The 18,219-nt window shown below is 54.5% G+C and overlaps 2 protein-coding genes across 4 annotated transcripts in view; one reads left to right on the forward strand and one right to left on the reverse strand.

The window, feature by feature from the left end:
* The window catches only part of SLC28A2 (solute carrier family 28 member 2), a 20,672-nt gene extending 18,432 nt beyond the window's left edge, over positions 1–2,240 (forward strand). For both annotated transcript variants that reach the window (XM_019533203.1, XM_019533204.1), the window contains one exon: positions 1,572–2,240. In XM_019533203.1, coding sequence (XP_019388748.1) covers positions 1,572–1,698 — 127 coding nt within the window. In that variant the 3' untranslated portion in view covers positions 1,699–2,240. The remainder of the gene's footprint in view (positions 1–1,571) is intronic.
* Positions 2,241–2,854: 614 nt separating this feature from the next.
* Positions 2,855–18,219, reverse strand: part of ALPK3 (alpha kinase 3) — a 41,619-nt gene continuing 26,254 nt past the window's right edge. The window contains exons 5-13 of one of the 2 annotated variants that reach the window (XM_019533202.1): positions 14,535–16,539; positions 12,782–12,929; positions 11,970–12,097; positions 10,790–10,825; positions 8,654–8,928; positions 7,898–7,986; positions 7,346–7,563; positions 7,110–7,158; positions 2,855–3,256 (exon numbers count right to left, since the gene is read on the reverse strand). In XM_019533202.1, coding sequence (XP_019388747.1) covers positions 2,941–3,256; positions 7,110–7,158; positions 7,346–7,563; positions 7,898–7,986; positions 8,654–8,928; positions 10,790–10,825; positions 11,970–12,097; positions 12,782–12,929; positions 14,535–16,539 — 3,264 coding nt within the window. In that variant the 3' untranslated portion in view covers positions 2,855–2,940. Of the gene's footprint in view, positions 3,257–4,346; positions 6,544–7,109; positions 7,159–7,345; positions 7,564–7,897; positions 7,987–8,653; positions 8,929–10,789; positions 10,826–11,969; positions 12,098–12,781; positions 12,930–14,534; positions 16,540–18,219 lie in introns of those variants that run through there. The other variant, XM_019533201.1, reaches the window with a different exon arrangement.

Consider the following 18,219-nt stretch of genomic DNA (forward strand, 5'->3'; position numbering starts at 1 on the left):
GGAGAGTGGAAAGATGGACCTACAGTCCTCAAGGGACCATAGTCCTGTATGCAGCAGCAGCTGATACCCTTTCAGGGCTCCCTGGCTCTTGAGGACCTCCTCCCAGTAAACGTCTCTTATGAGTCTCACCCTGCTGGTAGGAGGGAGGATTGAGGCTCAAGGAATTGTGGGAGGGGAGACAACAGTGCTGGGCTGTGGAGAGGGCAGGAAGGGGTATTTTTGGCAGGTTGGGGTGGGGAAAGGAGGCTTCATGCAGGGGGGTGAACATAAGCACCAACTTTTTTTTTTGCTGCTGGTTGCTTGCAGGTGTAAAAAAAAAACCCAAAACAAAACCATCACTTTACTTTTAACTTGGCATATTCCTGTGCTCAGCCCCACTCATGCACAGAAGAGGCAGCACGTTACTTCTACCTGGCTCTGGAACTTCTGTAAAGATTGGGCACTTAATGGGGACTTTTTAACACTTTTATCCAGTAGTGGCTTAAATCAGCCTTAGCTAAAAGCACCAAAAAGCCCTGCTGATGCACCTGATCTTTACAGATGCTGCAGAGCTGGGTTGAAGTAACATCCTGCTTCTTTCAGTAGAGCATTTTTTTTAACATCTGCAAGCAGCTCTGTGGGTACTGAGCACCTGCTAATTTTTTTTGGTGGGTGCTTGAGCCCTGGAGCACTCATGGAGTCAACACCTATGGGTGTGAGGCAAAACTGTGGTTGTCGATCTAGATGGGAGGGCAGAGATTGGACTAGGAGGCAGGGTTGCACCTTCCAACATACAGGGCCCCATGAGTTTGCCTGAAATCATGACTATATAAAAAGAAGACATGTGGGTGCTTTTTATTTGCCTCCTTAGTTTGGAGCTCAGGGAACTGCCTCCTTCAGGCTTTTTTCCCCTCACAATCCAAAGGCCTGAACACTGGTATGTCAACACTGCCCGTCCCAGCCAGAACGTGCCCGCCCCCAGCACACTCCAGTCACCTGCTCCCACCAATGTGCTGGTGAAGCTGTTCTTAGGTTGTCCTTGGTGACTTCTCTTGTTCTGCTAGAGTTTGAAGGCTTAAGAGCAGGGGCTGAAGGATATACCAGGGAGTAGCTTCATGGCCATGTTTCCAGGTTGGGAGAGGCTGTGCTAACCATGACAGGAGGCTGCCAGGGGTAGGAGGGAGAGGTTGCCACATCCATTATTTTCTCTGCCAGCAACAGCTGAGAGTCTCTGATAGTCACAGGACTCCAGGCACCATTTATAAGGAAAACACCTGATGTCAGGAGATCCATGAAGAACTCACCTGTGTGGGCAGTCCTGGGTGAGAGGAGGGTGGCAGTAATGTCCCTGGGTTGGTGCAGTGTTAAATAGAGTGAAACTGTCTTAGCGGGACCAGGAGGGGATTTCAGCCTTGGGTTGTGGGGAGCTGGGGACTAGGCAGAAGAGAGGAGGCCAGTGAAGAGAGGGATGACATCTTGAGAGAGGAAGGAGGGGAGGGGGCAGTCTCAGGCCCGCATTGTCCCAGGGATATATGCAGCCAACAAGTGTCTGCTGACATGTGGCTCACCCCAACCATGGTCCTCTCTTCCAGCTCCATGCTCAGCAACAACGGGACCCTCTCCTTCACTGGTGCCTGGGCAGGACTCGAGGCCAGCATGGCATCGGTGACACAGTGCTGCGGGCACTACAACCACACGACCTGTCTAGGGCAACCCTAGGTCAGCTGTTGTGAAGTGGTGACAGGACTGGATAACTACATGGGCACATGCCCAAACTGTAAAGGCAAGGGCTTGTGCAAGAATCAATCAGGACCTGACACTCAGGGCCTGACACCTTCCCAGTCCATTCTGCCAGGCACAAAAGAGTGGTGCAGGGGCAGGGCCGTGGGCTTCTCCTCCTCAGCTCCCATTAGCTGCACTGCACTTCCCCTCGCAGCCCCCCAGAGACTGTACACAACCAGCCTGGATTGTGGAAACTGCCCCTGGGCTGGCTCCAGGATCAGTGAGCCACAGGGGGTTCTTGAGCACTCCCCCTACTTTGTGATGGGCCCAGCCCACAGCCCAGGTCTTTCCTGACTGCTCCTTCTGACATTTGCTATCCCATACACGGCAGCAGCTGATGTCCTGCCCTTGAGGACTGGCTCCCATGCCCTTGAGAACTGGCTTCTCTTCCACCCTGATTCATGCACGTGGCCTTGACTTAGGCATATGAGGGGCCCTCCTTTATAATGTCAAGTCAATAACAGCTCCTGATCAAACCACGGAAACTGCAGTGTCCCTGCCTCTGGCCATCCTCTCTAGGCTGGACAGTGCTGGTGGATATGGAGTCCCCCCTGTACCGGACCCCTGCCCTAGGCCTAAAGGCTGAAATTTTTGGAGCTCAGCACCCTCAGTAGGAACCTGGGTGTCAAAGGTGCTCGATGGCCAGCAGCTCCTGTTGCATCAGGGGTCAGGGCCCTGTTTGGCAGCCAACTGCAGGTTCTGCACCCTTATCTCTTCCCTTTCATAAGTCCCCTTTGCCTTCCTCATCCCCTTCACTGACTACCTTATGTAGCAGCTTTGTACCAGGACAGAGCTCCGCAGCTTGGCTAGTCTATGGCTGTGATCCCTATGGCTGTAACCAGGGCATCTGAGGCCCGCAGCACCCTAGGTGAATACAGTCACAGGTCAGGAGTTGGCCAAAGGCCAAAGAGTGGATTTAAATGGTCACTTTCATCATGGTCAAAGTTGATGGGAGCATCAAGTGTGTGTGCTAGGTCCCATGTTGTTTTATTACCAATCGGGGAAGGGTGAGGGAGCTGGGAGTCAGCAAAATTAGCAAATGGCATTGTTATGGTGAGAATTCCCAACCTGCCAGCCGCACCGACATAATGGAGAGCAGACCAGTCCTTCTCACTTTATTGCACACGAGCACACCCATTTGCCAATACACAGATGAGTATGTACAGGGGTATTTTACAACTATCTGAACAAGAGCAGGAAATGTACACTCCTGAGCAGACAAGCGCAGCCACAGCCACGGAATGCAAAGCGCCACAGTAAGAAACTGCCCCACCTGGTCTCTGCTGGACCTCGCCACGTGGCAGCTGGGGCACATGGATCATGCTTCCTCGCCATCGGAGAGAGACACCTCCGCTGCGGACACAGTGATCCCTGTCCCTGCCTCAGCCCTCTCCACAAGCTGAAGGAACATCCCCACCACTCCTGTGACAACAGTGACTCCCTGCCATAGTTCTTCCCACAGCTGCCAGCTCTTCTCTGCTGTAACTGGGCAGCTCTGAGAGAGAAAGGTGTGTTTTCGACACAGTGGCCATTAGGCAGATGCCTCATGAAAGCCAGCAGCCTGCGGCGCCCCTAGCCACCAGTCAGCAGATGTAAGGCACGGTTGGGGGGAGGCCCTGACATGCTACAACTGCAGACCTGAGGCAAAAGCACATGCCTTCTTACCCAGCAAAGCTGGAGCCTATAAGTGCTCCCTGCCATGGGGTTTGCTTTCTTTTGGGGCAGGGAAAGGGGGTGGGAGAGCTTGCTTCCTTTTTCAGGTTCTGGCCAGCTCTGCTCCAATCCTGAAGGCAAATTGGCTCAGCTGAGATTTGCTACAGGGCTCCAAGCACATTTGTGGTGGCAGCTCACAGCATCCCCACAACAGAGGTGGGGCCCTGAGTCTGTAGCTGCCTTCTTCTTCATTACCAGCCAGTTAATGAAAGGAAATGATAAACAGAAACCAGAGGGTGTAACTAAGCTCCAGCAGGGAGGGTGCATCTGCATTACCATTTCACCATCAGCCACCTGCCTCTGATCCCTCCAGAGGGGCAGCAGCCGCACCACACCTGGTGACCACCCCACACTAGCAAGCAAATGGCTTCGTGCAGACGAGCCCTGGCGGGTTTTTTTATTTTTAAGGGCAATTTTCTGTGTCCCAGGTCAAATTAGCCAAATCTGGTCCAAATCTTATTGAAACGTCCAGGAACCATATGTGGCCCTACTACCAGCAAGGGGCTTCAGATGCTCCAGCCTGGGCTTCAGATGCTTCCAAGTCCTTTGGCAGGCATCCTATGTGCAGGTCCACGCCCAGAGGCTTGGGGTTCAGAAGCCCTCGAGTTTTGCTTGCCCTCAGCCATATGGCCTCAGGAGCAAGCTAGGGAGATGTCTCCCATTTCCACAAAGTCAGCATGTAGCCATGATCCTCCCACTGGAAGCTGGCTAGTGGGAAGCTAACTATGAGGCTCTAGTAGGGGGTCCTGTTCACAAGCAGACAAGAGTGCAACCCTCCACTACATAGTGCCATTTTAATTGTATTACATAGGTCAGGGGATTTCCCCTGCTACCATCATGGTCATGGTATTTCCCCTGCCAGGGTGCTTAGCTTTTGCAGGTCCTCTTTTCACTGGTTCCCTGCATCAGGGAGATGCCCTCAACCCAGTCAGGGCCTGCACAACTGATGGTGCAAGCAAGCAAAGCAGATCACCTGCCCCAGTGTCTGTCACAAAGACCCAAAGAAGAAGCCCATGGTTCATATTTTCATGTTGTTTCACCCCAGGGCAGAGGGTGGGAGGTAGGCAAGGCAGGGCCTGCCTGTGTGTCTCAGGGCAAGGGTGCAGGAAAAAGGACTCATGCCCTCCCTGGCTCCTAGTGAGGTAAGCAGGGAAGCTGCTGCCTTCTCAGATAGCTAACTGATGAGGCATGATGCCTGGCTCTTCACAGCAGCCCTGGCACACAAGGCAGTGACTTTCTCCCCCTTCCTCCTGAGCCTGGCTACTGACCTGGCCTCTGCATGAGGTAGAGCAGCCCTGAGGCCTCACTAGTTTCCACCAACAGGTAACAGCTCCCAGTTGCCTCTCTGCTGCCCTAAAATACCCCTGGGGGGCTGGCTCTGGAGGGGGCAAGTACAACCTGGGGCTTGCCAGCAGCAGGGCACTTTGTCACAAGGGGAAGTTGCAGCTGGCAAGCACTGATCCTAGCAAGCAGGGTCTGGGCTGCTCATCCCCTTTGCTGGCAGCATTCAGAGTGAGTGGCCCTGTGGGGGACCGGGCAGCCTGGGGTCACTGTGTTCAGGAGGGGACCTCGGTTTGACAGCAAGGGGAAGCTGAGGATTTCAGCAGGAAGGCCATCTCTACTTGGAGGAGGAAGAGACTTGACACTTTTTTCCTGGGAGACTTGAACTCCCTGTTGCCTGCTGCGGCAAGCAGCTGCCTCTCTGTCTTGGTACGGCTGGTACCTAGCTACCAGGGTGACAGGCGCATGAGCTGACGCACACAAACTCCCTAGGCACCAGCACCAGCACCAGCACCAGCACCAGCAAAGCACGTTGGTGGACTGGGAGCTTTCCACAGCTGCATTTCGTGGGCCACCACGACGGCTGCCACTCCAAATGCTCTTGTTTGGCTCCATGTGAGTATTCAGGGCTTCCCTGCAGGGCACAGGGGGTTAGACATGCAGGGGTGGTGCAACCTGTCTGTGCTGGCATGGGTCACAATGTAGTAGGGGCTTGTACACAGGGCAGGAACCATCCAAGCTGGGGTGCGAGGCTACCACGAACCCAAGTAGAGAAAAGCTGGAGCCAAGGGAAACAACCTGAGATACCACTGACTAGGAGCCCACGTCTGTGCTGGGTCACTGCTCAGGAGGGAGGGATGCAGGCAGGGAGAGGCCGCACCCATTGCCAGTCTGTCTGCCTGCCCTCCTGGACAGCTGGATCCACCCAGCACCAAACAGCCCTGACGGGAGGGGAAGGGGGAGCAGCAGGGGCATTTGCAGCAGTCCGGAGAGCACCAGATTCAGTGTCGGAGCCGAGGCAGGGAATGCAAAGCCGGCACGGCCCAGACAGGGGCTTTGGAAGATGAACCCGCGGGGTCAGTAGCAGGCAGTGGGCTGTCCCCACACCCCTGCCTCACAGGCTCGGCTGCCCCAGCTTGGCTTTCCCTTTACAGAGGTATAAATCAGCAGCGTGTGAGATAACAAGACCCCTCCCCCTGCCCCCTCCGCAGGCCCAGTCATGCAGCAAGCCAGCTCTGGCCCACAAGGCTACTTCCCAGGTTGCTCTAGAGTGTCCTTGGCCCGGTTGCTGCTTCATTAGCACACCACACACAGGATGCAAACGGCGGGGGGCTGGTGGGAGGAGATGCGCTGGCCGCTGCTGTAGGGGTCCCTTTTCCCAAGTGTGCGCAGCAGCAGGCTGCCTCCCCCGGCCCGTGGGCTCTGCGATCCCGCCGGGCAGGCTCTGCCTACTGCAGCCGGCTGGACCTGCTGCTCTCCCCAGTTCTGGACTTCACGGGTAGCTGGGCCTCCCCTGACTCAGTGGATTTCCGGGAGCTTTTAGGGCTGACTGTACCCTTGCGGGTGCCCTGGGGGCTCGCCAGACCCTTCTTCTGCAGCTGGGGGCTGGACTGGGTTGAGGAAGCCTTCCTGCCCATCGATGGGCTCTTGGAGCCCTTGGATTTTACTGGCTGCTGCACAGTCTCCAGGGTCTTCAGGCCCAGGATCTCACAGTAGTGGTTACACTGGTGGGTAACAGCAAACTGCTCCAGCAGGGTGGGGAAGCAGCTCTCTTTCAGCCCCTGGTACCTGCCAGCAAACAGCAATGCTCAGTACCCAGGCATGTGCAAAAGGGCTCCCAGGCTCTGAAGGCAGCTGCCCAGGGCTCCTTCTCCCTTGATTGGGATGCTTGGGGTCTCTGTGATCCCCTCTGCTTACGAGGGCTCCCATTTCCTAGGGAACCGCTGCACTCTCATTAGCATGGGCCATGGCGTTTCATCATGGGCCATGGTGCTCTGCCATCAGCTGCCTCATGCATGCCCCACTTCTCATTGCATCCCTTCACTTCCCCTCCCACCCACCACCATACACAGAGATGCTGGACTGACTCCCAACGGCAGCGACAGGATGCAGAGTTCTGCTGGAGACTGAATAGAGCGAGTGGTGCCCAGCTGGCTGAGGGGCAAGGACAGGGGGCCCATGCTCATGCCTACTGGGGTGGTTACACCCCTGACTGCACCATCATTTCTCCCTCAACCAAGTATAGAGGCTGTCAGGCAGTCCTGTTGCCTGGGGCAGGCAGCCAGGACCTGGCTGAGGCTGCTCAGTCCCTGTGAGGAGGCAGGAGTTCGGCTCAGCTCCCTGGAGTCACTCACCCTTTCAGCTTTGTGGCTATCCTCACGTTGGTGATCTTCCACCCTACACCTGCAATGAAAGGGAACACCAGTCTGCCTTAGAGCAAGCCACTGCAGGGAGCCTACGTCCAGGGGTGAGTCTCCCAGAAGGTGGCAGAGGCCTCCTCCCCCCGGGGCGGATACCATGCTGGGCCCTGGAGCATGGCACAGAGAAGCAAGAACCTCCTCTCTGCTTGGGGGGCAGCCCCTGCCATTACCTTCCATGTCTGTCACCAGGATGTTGCCATTCGTCCATTGGTAGAGCCAGTGCTGGAAGGAGCAGCATTTCTGTGCAATCTCTGATGTGCTCCTCATGGCCAGGCTGCCGTCCCGCTCCCTGACACAGTACCGCTCAAAAGACCCCTCCAGGTCCTCCTCCATGGTGGCATAGGGAATATTGTTGGCAGGTCGATAAATCAGGTACAGCGGGATTATCCTGGGCAGGGGGTAGTGGCCAGGGTCAGCATGGGATGGTGAGGCAGGGCTCACCCAAGGGTCCTCCAGCCCAGTAGCCTCCCTGAGCTCCACAGCACTTGGACATGCTAGCAGTAAGCAGGTATCCCATCCCCTGGGGTGGAGGACTTTTCTCCCAGCCTGGCTAGACCATGGTGCTCATTTAGCCTCATAGTGACACTTGGAGTAGGAGGGGGCTAGGCCACCTATGGCTGATGTCCCTCAATCTTCCTACAGAGATGCCCATGACAGAAAGGGGCCCTGCCTCCCTGGCCTGCAGTAGGGGTCCATGAAGGAAAGGCAGAGTCCTGACTTACTCAGGCACTGCCCCAAAGTCCAAGATGGCCCGTGCCTCAGCAGCGAAGATCTTGCAGTATTCCCGGCTGGAGTTCTGGATTTTGCATTCCTGGGATTGAAGCACAGAAGTTACTGCCCCTGCCCTTCCCCTTCCCTGAGGCCTGCCAGCCCCGTGGGGCACTGCTCAGATAGCCTCTCCTACCTACTGGAGACTGGCATGGGAAGTGACCTGGCAGCTGCTGTGTCCTGTTCACTGCTCTCCTCCCAGAGGACACGGGGCAGCATAGAACACCCCAACCTGCAGGGCTGAACCCAGACCCACCAGAGGTCCAGCCACCCAGCCTGCCCAGGGTAAGTGTGAGCACTGGACAAGTGGGGAGCTGGGAAGAGCAAGGGTAGGCCTTGCAGTAGTACCCAGTCAGTGAGCAAACAGACAGGGCACGCATAAAAATATGTTGTGGCAGCTAAGTAGATGCTGTCAGTGAACAGGTGAGCAGAGGCCAGGGGAACTGATCAGGCTTGATGGGCAAGAGCTAGGAGCAGGGAGGAGCTGAGGAAAGGGCAGCCTGCTGGGCTCAGGCCAGGTGGGAGAAGCCTGTTGAGCTGGAGCTGGAACGGGGCAGGTGCAGCGCCAGGAGTGGGGAAATACCAGGTCAGGCAGAGAAGGTGAAACTATCCCACATATCCCCTAGCTCCCACCAAGCAAGGGGTTTCAGGCCATCACCAGGTTGCAGGCAGAGGGACCGGGGCACGGCAGGGTGAGGTGAAGCACCCACCTGAATGGTGATGTCATAGTTCTTCTCAACGAGTGTATTCTCATTCTTGGTCCCGAAGATGATGAGGTTGTGCACTTTGATGAGGCAGGTCCTGCCGGACTCGAAGATGGGCTCCAGGCCATAGATGGCCCGGACGCGGCACGCCTTGCGCTGGAAGCCGTCACCCACCTCCATGTCCTCACACATGATGCGCCCAAAGAACTTGTCCCCCCAGTAGCCTGATTCGGCCAGGCCCTTGGCGAACACCATGGGGGTCATTTCGATCTCTTCACCAACTGGTAGAGGGAAGAGAATGTGAGCCGGCACCGCCAGGCTGGGCAGGGAAAGGCCAGGAGCTGGGCAGTAGGGCTGTGTGGGGCTTTGGACAGAGCTTCGGATCCAGAGAAGCTTTGGACACTTTGGGGTGCGAACCAGCACATCCGGGTCAAATCGGTGCCTCGTTCGGCATCCCAAAGCGCTTCAGAGCCGGCTCGGAGATCCAGCCATAGGGTATAATGGGGAAACAATAAAATATCTATAACTTTGTTGTTTTTTGTCTGATTTGGATGAAGTTTACAGGAGTGGTAGACTCTGCAGAGCAGATGAAGCCTGCCAGGTTTCAAGAAGATCGGTACAGGGGTTTGGGGGAACAGCACCCCAAATTCTTGAAAGCAAAACTTCTGTCACATCTGTGTTACACCAGGGGGGTGAAAACTGCAAAGGCCTTGCTGAGGCCACAAAGCCTGCTGAGTTTCAAGAAGATCGGTGCAGGGGTTTGGGAGGAACTGCACCTCAAGTGGTGGACAAGCAAAACTGGTGCCCTGGGTGCCTGTGGGACCGACGGTGTTTGTCTTGGGGCGGGGAGGGGGGCACTGCTGCAGGCCTGGCTGCTGAGCTGCTGTGTTCCCAGTTACCAACAATCAGTCGTGATTCACTCAGGGACCAGGGACTCAGGGACCAGCTCAATACACAGGACCTAGCTAATGTAGCCACTTAATTGCCATCAATTAACACCTACAAAATCAGGCTAAGGAGAGGAAAGCATCAATGCCGACAATCAACTGCCCCAAGACAGTCGGTCTTGGCACCAGTTTTGCTTGTCAGCAGCTCGGGGAGCAGGGCTCCGGGACCCCACTGCACCGATCTCCTCCACAATTGGCAGGTGTTGTGGCCACCATCCCTGCAGCTGTCACCCCGCTGTGCCTTAGCACACGCAGTGTCACCCATGGCACGAGTTTTGCTTGTCCACAGCTTGAGGGGCAGTTCCCCACAAACCCCTGCACTGATCTCCTTGAAACTTGGCAGACTTTGTGGCTTCAGTAAGAGCTACCACCCCTGAAGTTTTCACCCCTCTGTGGTGTAACCGTGACAGGAGTTTGGCTTTCAAGAATTTGGGGTCCAGTTACCCCCAACCCCCTGCACCAATCTTCTTGAGACTTGGCAAGTTTCATGCTCTCAGCAGAGGCTACCGTCTTTGCATGTTTCATTGAAAATGGACAAGAAACAACAACATTATAGTTATTTCATTGATTCCCCATTCTACCCCATGGCCAGATCTCCAAGGCGGCTCCAAAGCTTCGGCCAGATCGAGGCAGAAACCCGGTCCTGAGCTCGGATCGGATTGTAGCCATCCGAAGTGGCTGGATCCAAAGCCGGATCGAATCACTGCCGACTTGCACAGGCCTACTAGGCAGGGCTGGGTGTCTCCTCCCCTGGTGTCCCAAGTTAAGAGGGAAGGCAGAGCTAGTTTGACCCCAAAAGAGAGGGGGCAGCAGGTGGGCAGCAGGCTCAGCTTCCAGGTGGCAGGGGAGATGGGCTCTACCTTGGAGCAGAGCCGGCTCTGGGGGTGCTGCAGCCCTCCCACCTGCTTCCACGCTGCAGGGCCTCAGAAGGCAGCAGGGTCTGGGCCTGTGATCAGCCAGTTCCTGTCCTGCCAGTGTTAACCAGCATTGCTTTCACATGGGGTGGTGGCTTGCTAGGGAGGAGCAACTGAGTCCTACCCTGCCTAGCTGCCCAGTACTCCTTCCCCATCCCCAGGGTGCCCTCCCTATGTTCAGTGCGGTGCCACCCCTCATAGCAAGGGAGTGCTGGCTTTTGGCAGGGCCTTGGCCATGCGGCCGGGGCAGCACTCACGGCTCCTGAAGCAGCTCACGTTACCTTCAATTTCTTCTCTTGAGATAAGTCCCGACAGCACTGAGAGGGATACAAAGCCCAGGGGTGAGTGAGAATGAAGGTATTGGGGGTGGGGACCACTACCCAGTGCTCAACCTGAGACCACTACGCACAGGGCTCTGTGCGCTTCCCTTTGCTTGCCTGGGGATGCACCCAGAGGCCCACTGGTGACAGGTACGCCCCAGAGCTGCCTGACATGCCTGAGCCAGCCCCAACACAGAAATTTTGAGCTCTAATAAGCTGCTGGAGCTCCATCACGACCTGGCTCTTTGGGCTGCAGCACCGGGCCCTCTGTGTGAGGGTTTTATGGGGCTGTCTGAACCCAACCAGTGCCCTTTGGCCCACAGTCCCCAAGCCAGGGTGAGCAGTGGAGGGGCCAGCCTGCCCCTCCCACAGAACAGGACAAAGAACAGGCCTTGGGGGTAAGGCCGGCCTGAGACAGACTCGTGGCCCCGGTGCCAGAGCCCAGGCCTTGGCTCAGGTCTGGGAGCATGCAGGTCTCAGGGCACAGAGAGCGGATCAACTCCTCTTGACCCATCCCTTCTTGTACAGTGCTGTGGAGCAAGGCCTTGCCCAGACTGTCCAAGTATCACAGCAATGGGGTCCCAGGCCACCTCCAGGATCAGGGGTGCCCTTCACTGGCCACCCCAGGAGGTAGCTGCCTGCAGCCAGCTCCTGACGACATTACTCCACGCTCTAGCATCTTTTCTGTACATGACCGTTTACTCTTCTCCCTCCAGCTCCCTGCACCCAGCACTAACCCCACTCCCTAAATGCCCAACCTGGTCCTGGGACCTAACACTTGCCCGCCCAGTCCAGCTCTCCTGCCCCCAGTGCCTCACCTGCCCCCCTCTCAGCTCTCCTGCCTCCCAGTCACCACCTGGTGAACCTGCCCCCCTCACACTTGCTCAGGCTTTCTGGGGTAGGGGATCATTCTGTTTATTGCAGGGGGTGCTGGTGCCACAACCCTCCCACACAACTACCTGCCCTCTGCCCACACAACACGCCCTGGCAAGCACCATGCCCACCTCACATGGTGCCCTCTTGTGACCCTGAGTGTCTGTGTGTACAGGAGGGGGCTTGCAGGCAAGGAGGGCCCATGCAGCTGGGATCACTGGGTCCAGAGAGGGGCTTGCACTGGACACAGGCCAGGCAGGCAGCTCACCTTCTGCACTGAGCAGGAAGTCAGTGGAGTCAGTGCCATACTCGTTCTGGATGACGCACTGGTAGACACCACAGTCCTTTCGGGACGCTTGCACAATGGCTAAGGCTACTTGCCCCTCATCGCCAGCACTGCAAGAGAGCAGAGCTACCTTGTATCAAGCAGCCCTGCCGTGATGAGTACCACAATACCAGTCAGGGACACAGCCCCCAGTAGACCAGGGCTGCACACACCCGCCCCTGCCTCAAAGAGCTTGCAATGGAGTCATGAGCGGTGGCATCTCTGGAATATATTGGGTCCTCCAGAACTTTCTTCCTCCCCAGCTCTTCCCAGCCCAGAGGGCTGAGTTTCCTAACATCTGACGGGCACTGGGGGATTTTGCCTTCCTCCAAAGTGCAGGGTGTGATCCTCTTCTGTGGATCTCCTGAGCGTATTTTAATGAACTATTACTTGTCCTTGCAGTGGCAGGACATTCATCCCCCTGCTTTAGTGGTGGCAAGTACAGATGGTTTTGAGGCATTGTGCCTGGTAGTTATGCGGGAGGATTGCTCATGCAGTTTTACAGATAAGATAGACATAAACTTATCTAGGCTGGTTTAGCAGGGGGCTAGACTAGAGGACTTTCTGGGAGCCCCTTAAGCCTGACTTTTCTGTGATGTTGTGACTTTGTTAACAGGAGGCACCATCACCCTCTAAACCTTGAGGAAGGCTGTTATGTTATCAGAGCCTGATAAATGCTGAGTGCTGGGCTGGACTGAATCCATCAGCCAAGGGCTCCATACAATGAGTGAAACACAGAGACGGTGGCAGGTTACCTCCTCCTGGCTTCAGCGATAGGCACCTCATCCTTGTACCAAATCAGCTTGGATTCACTCAAAATATTGAAGAACTGACACCACAGCTTCAGGTTTCCTGATGCATCAGAGAATTGCTCTGGCCTGATCTTCCGTATCACCTGGGGGGCTATGGAGAAGGGCAAAAAGAAAAGACTGGTGGTAAGACAAGCTTTGCATGCTGTAGCTCCACTTCACGTGCTCCTTGCAGGTGGTGTTTGGGCCCTTGCTACTGGATGGTTCTCAATTGATGCCTGGGAAAGGTGGGCACCTGCTGTCCAAGGGCTGGACCAATTCCTACACATGTGACAGGAAAGGAGAATCCCCCTCTGGGATATGCAGAGCATTTGGTTTAATGCTGCACAGCAATGAAAGGAATGGACAGATGCACCATGTCCACCTGATGGGTCACTCATAACACAGAGGAGCAGCATGGAAGTTTGCTCGGGAGATCCTATTTTCTGTGAAAGATGCCACAGAAAGTTGCCAGGTGTTGAAACCCCTGCTCGCTGCTCCTGACATGACGACTGGTACTGGCAGTGGCACACTGTTTCCCATGGCTCACATTGGCACTGCCCTCACAGAAGAGGGATTAGACAGTGACACCCACATTTCCTCCCCATGGCAGATTTTATCATTAGGTTCTTCCCAGACATTTTGTGAGACAAGATGGGGGTGCCAATTCAAGCATCAAATTTAATTCGCCAGGGACTGAGGGGCATACATCCTCTCTGATCCAGTCTCCCTTAGCTGACATAAGCAAAAAGGCAAAGTGAAGATGCACCACAGTTTTCCACAATATCAGAGAATCAGGTATTTCTCATTCTGTACTGCACCTTGTGTCAGTGTGCAGCACAGCAAATACCAGGACAAGCATCCTAGAAGCCTGGGTTTCACTGAGGCACCCAGGAGGAGGGGATGTGCCACTTCTGGTAACAGCAAACACAGTCACTATGCCTCTAGCTCCATGAGCTCTCAGTGAGCTGCAGTGTGGCCAATGGCAGTTTCTCAAAGGGTTTCCTTCTCTGCTGGACACTTGGTCTCAACCCCTACTTAGATCCTGGTCACACTTCTTCCCTGAAGTAGCACTAGACAGCCTAAGTAAAGGTGCTGGTGCCTCTAGCATTGTCTCCTGCTCTCTCTGGTCAAGGTACAGGACATGAATGGCTAGACCCCAGGTCCCCTCCCTTCCAGAGCAGCATCCATCTTACTGAGTGGCACACCCACCCTCTACTTGCTCTTCTTTGGGCCCCACATACCTTTCTCTGTTGGCTGCCCAGTGGGCTAGCTTCAGTAGAAGGGCTAGAAACAGAGGACACAGGTTCAGACCCACTGTGGGAGAAAGGGGACCTAGAATCGAGGTTCCTTCCTGGCCAAGTGCCCTCAGCACTAGACTAAAAGATGGGTGGGATCTGTTTGTACAGGTTTGATGAATGGAGAGGAGCTCATAGTCCCTACTTCGCATGTGGCAACTTGTAACTTCCTGCCCCATGTGTGCCTGCAGAACTCATCACTGCTGTGTGCTCGTGGTCCCAGCAGCTGCATACTGCTGTCCTTTATGCTCACACAGAAGAAACTGCTGCAGATTCCTCAAACACTAAGGCTTAGCTCATATGCGGGTATCCACAGTCATTTCACAGCCACATAATGAGAAGTACTTGAAAGGAGGTGCCTACCCATGCTGCCGTCACCTCTTGTGCACAGAGGCAAGAGGTGAGGGAGCTTTTCTTCTTACCTTTAAAGGGATCATTTGTTTTCCTAGTCTCCTCTGCCTGTACTTCTGGCTTACTGTCAGCAGGGGGTTCATGGTTATCATTTCTCTCCTCCACATGCTCCTCATACAGCTTGGGAACCTCCAATGTGGCCATCTTTCTGGTGAGGGTTGGGGAGCGCCGTTCGACAGGAGGAGACGGGGTTGGAACAGGGGCTTGCAGCAGGGCCGTGTTCTTTCTGGATTGCCGTGGGGACACAGTGGGGCTCTCTCTCTTCAGGTACACTGGGCCCTCGGGGGCTGCCCCCTCTGCTTCCTCTGCCTGTTTGGCTTTGGATAGGTATATTTTGCGCCGTGCCCCAGATGCAAGCTCCTCTGGCGTGGCACATGGCAGCACTGCCACAGAGTCAGCGGGGTTCTCCTTCCCACTGCTCTCCAGATTCAGGGTGGGAGGCTCATTCTCTGCCTGACCAGCACTCTCTGCGGGCACGCTACCCACCACAATGGAGGGCACTGTCAACAGGCTCAGCCCTTCAGTCTCAGAAGCCACCCGGCCACGCCGTCTCAGTGGTGCAACAGGCTTGACTACCAGAGTCTCCTGGCTAGTGATTAACTCCTGGTTAATCATCCCTGTGATCTTTCGGGAGGTCCTGGGGGTGAGAGGCAAGCTTTCTGCTGTCTGGAACAGTTGGTTGGTTTGTACCTTTTCAAAGATCTTCCTGGATGTTCTGGGGCTGAGCCCTGCAATGCCCACCTCTGGCAGGGCCTCCTCCTCAGTGGCAGGCGGGACCTCCCCTGCCTCACTCTCCTCTGGCTCAGCTCCAGCCTTTGCACTGTCCTTGCCTTTATCTGACATCTTCAAAAGCAGAAGGAGATAATTCTTTAAGGAGGACACCAGATTCTTGTGCTGTACTTTCTGCTCCATAGATATTTCCTCCTGGTGCCCCTCAAAGCCAGGTACAGCCTGAGGAGCCAGTGGCTTTCTTAATACTGGATGGACCTCAACTCCTATATCTGAAGAGGACATCTCACCTCTCACAGCTACAACAGCCTGCTTCTTGCTTGGTGTCACAGCTCTCTGCTCGCCTGCCTCGTGTTGTCGGGGTGCTACTAATACAGACACTGGTTTGTCTTTGCCCTCCTCAGCAGCACTGATGGGAAAGTTATCTTGCTGAGGAATGGCTGCCAAGTGCAGTGCAGATTCATCTGTTTTCTTATTCTCCATCTCTTTCTTCATATCCCGCAGCAGGTGGACCACAGACGGGGTCCCATTGCTTGGGGGCTCTTTGACTGGAGAAGGGAAAGCTAAGCCAGGTGCTTCCTCAGGCACAGATATTTCTGCTGGGGAAGCAGGTGGCTGCTCTTCCTCACAGACCTGGGGGAAAACAGAAGCTGCCACTTCAGTCTCCAAGGATGTCTCTTCTGCCACTGTTGGTGCTTTCTGGTCAGTCTCATGGGAGCTGGGCTCCTCCTGTCTGCCCTCAGTCTCTGCGCGGAGAATGCTGTCCCCTAACCACTCTCCAGGTGTCTCTGCTTCTGCAGGTAATGGCTGGTCTATCCTCCCACCTTCCACTTCAGTCTCATGGACACCTTGCTCAAGGGTGATTTTGTCTTCAGGAGGCCTTGCTTCCTTTAACAGTGGCTCGACTGAACCCATGTCCTTAGAATCACAACTTGGAAAAGGTCTCTGTTGGGTCTCTTTGCCTGTGAAAGTCAGGGGAGGTCCCGTCTCCTCCTCTTTCCAAGGTAGATGTTCTTCCCAGACAGGCTGTGGGAGGCCTGGAGAGCCAGCTGGAGCCTTCTGGGAATCCTCAGGTGCTTGCTGAATGCCTTCCTGGCTCAGTGTCAGCATCCCTGGTTCTTGCAGGTCTGGCCTGGGGCCTTCCTGCTCTTCAGGTTGCTCTGTGTCCATGCTAGTGACCTCTTTTAAGCAGCTCTCTTGCTGATTAGTATCTTCTGCTGGTTCTGATGATGGATGCTTCAGGTAGTTGCTGGCAGGTGATAACACTGGCTCTGCCATCTCTGGGGCCTAGAAGCAAAAGGGAAATGAGGATTATTTTACTACCTGGATCCCCCTGGTATTTCAGGTTAACACTTAGGGCCCATCTGCCCTTCATTTACCCTGAAGTGTCTGGGGAATCAGACTGAATCATAGTCTGATCCTGCCTCTGTGGACAAAACCTAACTATCAAGGACTAATTTTGATCAGTGTTGAGCTCTGTGGGCTTGCTTTGGCTGCCACTAGATTTGTGAAGGCTTGGCACCTGTCAAAATCAGGCTCCTCCTCTCTGGCTGTGCTCCTGCCATGTGAAGTCTACAACACCACTCCATAACATGCACGTAACTTGTCCAGAAAAAACACACACTGAGCCCAAATGGCTGAGGAAGTCTATTGCCAAGGCAGAACGATATTTCACTGTTGACTGTCAATATTGAGACCATGATAAAAGAGGTGCCCGCTCTGACCTCCCTTCGAACACTGAATAACAGTTCAAGTGAGAAAAGACCTGGGACGGCCGGTATGGATCCAACCCGAGGCCCTGCTTCCATAGCAGCCAACACCAGATGGCTCCGCAGAATGTCTCGGCTGCCGGCTCTCTGCTGCCCTAGCAAGGGACTCCTTCTAGCCCCGAGTTGGAGGGGACTGACTTAAACTCTTTCAGCCAGGAGGTTTATCCCCACTTCTAAAATGTTTTTAAACATTAACTATTCTATATTCTAGTGAGATATTCCAGATACTGCTACAAGCATCTGGTGCCTCTGAAAACCTCGCGGAGCTCTTGGCCTGGCTGGCAGTGGATTCCACAGTCCAAGATTATGGTGCAGGGAAAAGGAGTTTATTTTATCAGTTGCAAACTGTACACTCTACAAGGACCTGTGCTTGGTTTGGGAGTCAGGGGGAAGTGATTCCCCCCATGTCCCTTCTCTAGACCACTCTTTGTTCTATTAGACCAGTGATTCTCAGCTGTTATAGATGCAGGGCACGCCTTGGAAAATGCTAGTTCTTTGCTTTCACTCATTTTTGAATATGGAGAAATACTAGGAGCAATTCTTTGATTGCAAAGAACTCAGAAACACCCGCCATGGGTCAGGATGCTTTTGACACTATGGATTCCTTTTGAAAATCTCTGGGTTTATCTTGTGAATCGTGCAGATGTTTGTACATATAACAATGCTAATACTGAATGGCACCCTGCAGCACCTTTAAAAGGATCTCATAGCACCCTAGTTTAGAATTACTTTCCTTTTCTGTGTCCTTGTGACAAGGTATTTACTACTTAGCAGAATTTTGCAGATTCATTTAAATCTGACAGGGTTGCACCATGAGTGCTTCTGCTATGGTGTCAGATTTACAACCTCTGAGCTGTCAACCACGTGCCTCGGTGCCTGCATCATCTGAATTATATCTTTATCATGCCCCGCTCTTTTTATCTCATTTTCCTGATGACCACTGAATCTCTTCCCTGTCTTCTGAAGCATTTTCCAGGCCCCTAACCATTTCTGTCTCTTGTCTCTAACTCCCTCCACCTCCGCAATCTCCCACGGGAGATGGGTACCACAAAACTGCATGCAGGAGCCACACTAACGTGCCCACTGATTCATGTATGGGCACTGCACTATGCTCTGGGTTATCCACCACGTCATTTATTATGCAGCTTGAAACTTTGGCTGTTCCCTGGGTGGTGACTGCACACTGAGTAGCATTGTT

This window comes from Crocodylus porosus, unplaced genomic scaffold, assembly GCF_001723895.1.
Source record: "Crocodylus porosus isolate Cpor-Errol unplaced genomic scaffold, CroPor_comp1, whole genome shotgun sequence".
Classification (NCBI taxonomy): Eukaryota; Metazoa; Chordata; order Crocodylia; family Crocodylidae; genus Crocodylus; species Crocodylus porosus.